The sequence below is a fragment of the Aythya fuligula genome, chromosome 21 (assembly GCF_009819795.1).
Source record: "Aythya fuligula isolate bAytFul2 chromosome 21, bAytFul2.pri, whole genome shotgun sequence".
NCBI classification, from domain to species: Eukaryota; Metazoa; Chordata; class Aves; order Anseriformes; family Anatidae; genus Aythya; species Aythya fuligula.
In genome coordinates, this window is record NC_045579.1 from 1330010 (window position 1) to 1332985 (window position 2976).

Genomic DNA, 2976 nt, shown 5'->3' on the forward strand with positions numbered 1-2976 from the left:
AAGTGTTTTCCCCTTCCAGTGCCTGGCCGGTATTAAATAGCAAAAACCAACAGAGCAGGGTGGTGTCCCCGGGCTGCTCAGAGGAGTTACCTTCCCTCTTGTCGCCTTAGTGCTTCCGCAAGCTTCTCTCTGAGCCTCTCTGTTTGCCAGGCTAATAAAGCCAGCTCTGTGTCACCAGCTCCCTGCTGGCTGCGCTCGAGCCCAGCCCAGCCCACCTTACTCAAACATATAAAGCTTACATGCCAGCTCCTGCCAGCCAGCCCGCTCAAAGTCACCTTGCCCCAAACTCCCGGCTGAGCGTGTTCCTGCTCTGCTGGGGGCTCGGCAATCATTAATCGGATTCTCTGCATTCCCCAGCGCCTGCCCTGGTATGGAAAAATGAGCCAGCGGGTAACCGTGCCCTGGCAGTCCGACATGCAGCTGGCCGGCAAGCTGGTCCTCTCCGCCGCCGCACTGCTCCTGCTGACTTTGGCGTACAGGTTTTACAAATCCCGCTCGGCCCCCAGCAGCCCCGGAGGCAGCACCTTGGCAGCCGACGCTTGCGGAGAGACGGAGAGAAGGGAAAACACTGCCCAAGATGGGGAGGTGGTGGCAAGTCTGCGGCGCAGGCAGGTTTTTGGTGGTGGGGCTTGGCAAGGTGGTGGCGATGCCCAAGTGAGTGCCTTGGAGCCGCGGCAAGTGCTGGCCCGAAGAGATCGATGTCTGCCAGTGGGCAAGGAGGAGGAAAGAGGGGAGCCGGGAGGCAGTGGGGACCTGGCTGAAATGCTGAGTGGGGAGGAGGGCAGCGGGCATGGACACGGTGTGATCAGCCCATGCACTGGGCTTTCCACCCAGATGGGGGATGGTGGAGGTGCCCAAAGCACCGAGCAGGATTTGGCCATCGGTGGCATGAGCCAGGAGGGGAGCAGGGGAGTGATCCAGACCCACAGTGTCACCTCAGACCTTGGGCTAATGATAACAGCGAGCAACAAGAGGTCGGACACCTCCTACTCTTTCTCCTCATTTGCGAAGATCCAGGTGGAAGAGAACTACATCACCGAGAGGAATGCGAAGGATGGGGCCAGACAGCTGGCCCCTGGCCTCAAAGGCAAAGTGTATGACTACTACATCCAGTCCGTCTCCCAGACGGTGTCAAAGAAAAGGTCTCTTCCCTATGCCCCTCTGGGAGAAGCCCTGAGCTGCAACTCAGAGTATGTCAATGAAGAGCTGCAGAACTTGGAGCAGGCCAACAAGGAGCTGCAAAGCTTGGAGAAGGTCAACGAGGAGCTGCAGAGCTTGGAGAAGGTCACTGAGGATCTGCAGAGCTTGGAGAAGGTCACTGAGGAGCTGCAGAGCTTGGAGCACATCAGTGAGGAGCTGCAGAGCCCTGTCACCCCAGAACCTGAGACCAAGAGCCAGCAACCAACCGTGGCAATGCAGGACCCCATCACTTCTCCCATAGTCCCATCACCTGTGGGGAGCTTGGAGATTGCCACCAAGCCCCCAGCTCCCACTCGCAGCTTCAGCCGCAAGAACAGCGTCATCCAGATTGCTGAGAACCCCCAGCTCCAGCTTCCCATGGAGGGCTTTGGTGCACCACTGCCGGCCAACACACCACCAGCAAGCCCCCGGCTGGAGCTGGTGGCTGGAGCCAACTTCTTCCAAATGTCACCCCCTGCCCCGGACACCCTCCTGGATCTGGGGAACTGCTACGAGGTCCTCTGCATGGCCAAGGTGGAGAAGCTCAGCCACCTCCAGGAGGCTGCCTACAAGGTCATGAGCGACAACTACCTGCAGGTGCTGAGGACGCCCTCCATCTATGGCCGCCTCAACGCCAGGGAGCGGGAGCTCATCCTCCAGCGGAGGATGAAGGGGAAGATGTGTGTCGCCGTGGCAGACATCAGCACGCAGGACCCTGACCTCCACGCCAGCCGGCTCTGCTACTACGATGACGGAGGGGACCGCTGGTGTCACCTCTGCCACATGCCACCGGAGGCGGTCTCCCAAGGGTGTGCCATGTGTAGCATGTTCAACTACCTCTTCGTGGTGGCTGGCTGTGAGGGCTCAGGCCGTGCACAGAGACCTTCCAACCGTGTCTTCTGCTACGACCCCTTGACCAACATCTGGAGGGAGATCTGCCCCTTGAACCAAGCGCGGCCGCACTGCAAGCTGGTGGCCCTGGACGGCTGTCTCTATGCCATCGGTGGGGAGTGCCTCTACACAGTGGAGCGATATGACCCCCGCCAGGACCGCTGGACCTTCACCGCCCCCCTGCCCCACGACACCTTCGCCGTGGCCCACACGGCCACGGTGTGCGACGGGGAGATCTACGTGACAGGGGGCACCTTGCGCTACGTGCTGCTGCGCTATGCTGCCCGCAGGGACAGCTGGATCGTCAGCCCGGCCGGCGGCAGCAAGGACAGGACAGCTGAGATGGTGAGCACCAACGGCTTCATCTACCGCTTCGACCTCAACCGCAGCATGGGCATCGGCGTCTACCGCTGCGGTGCCAAGGCCAAGCTGTGGTACGAGTGTGCCACCTACCCCATGCCCTACCCGTCCTGCTTCCAGTGCGCTGTGGTCGGCGGCTTGGTCCACTGCATCGGCCGGCGCTTCCATCTCCGATTCTTGGCCGACCACATCTCACCACGCTTCGGGACCAAGGAGCTGCAGCCCTTTCCCTCGCCCCGTGGCAGCCTCCTCCCTGCTGTCCTGGTGCTGCCACAGGGAGGGATGGAGCAGGTGCAGGTTTGAAGCATCCATGCTGAGGTCTCGAGCAGCTTGGACCTGATGGGATGGTGAAAGCCAAGTAGCAGAAGCCACCAGCAAGCATTTACCTCCCAAGTGCTGTTGATGCTGTTGGAGCAACGCTATCAGGGCAACGTCACCCGTAGCCACCATGACAGCATCCTGCCAATCCCTGTAAGTGGGAAGGGAGAAGACAGATTGCACTTAGACACGAGCAAACCCAGCCTTGAGGACACAAGGAAGAGCAAA

The 2976-nt window shown here is 60.5% G+C and overlaps 1 protein-coding gene across 1 annotated transcript; it reads left to right on the forward strand.

The window, feature by feature from the left end:
- The first annotated feature begins 378 nt into the window (after window positions 1-378).
- KLHDC7A (kelch domain containing 7A) lies at window positions 379-2733 on the forward strand. Its single transcript, XM_032201618.1, has 2 exons — window positions 379-1194; window positions 1285-2733. The coding sequence occupies exons 1-2, from the start codon at window positions 379-381 to the stop codon at window positions 2731-2733; spliced, it is 2265 nt and encodes a 754-aa protein (XP_032057509.1).
- The last annotated feature ends 243 nt before the right edge of the window (window positions 2734-2976 follow it).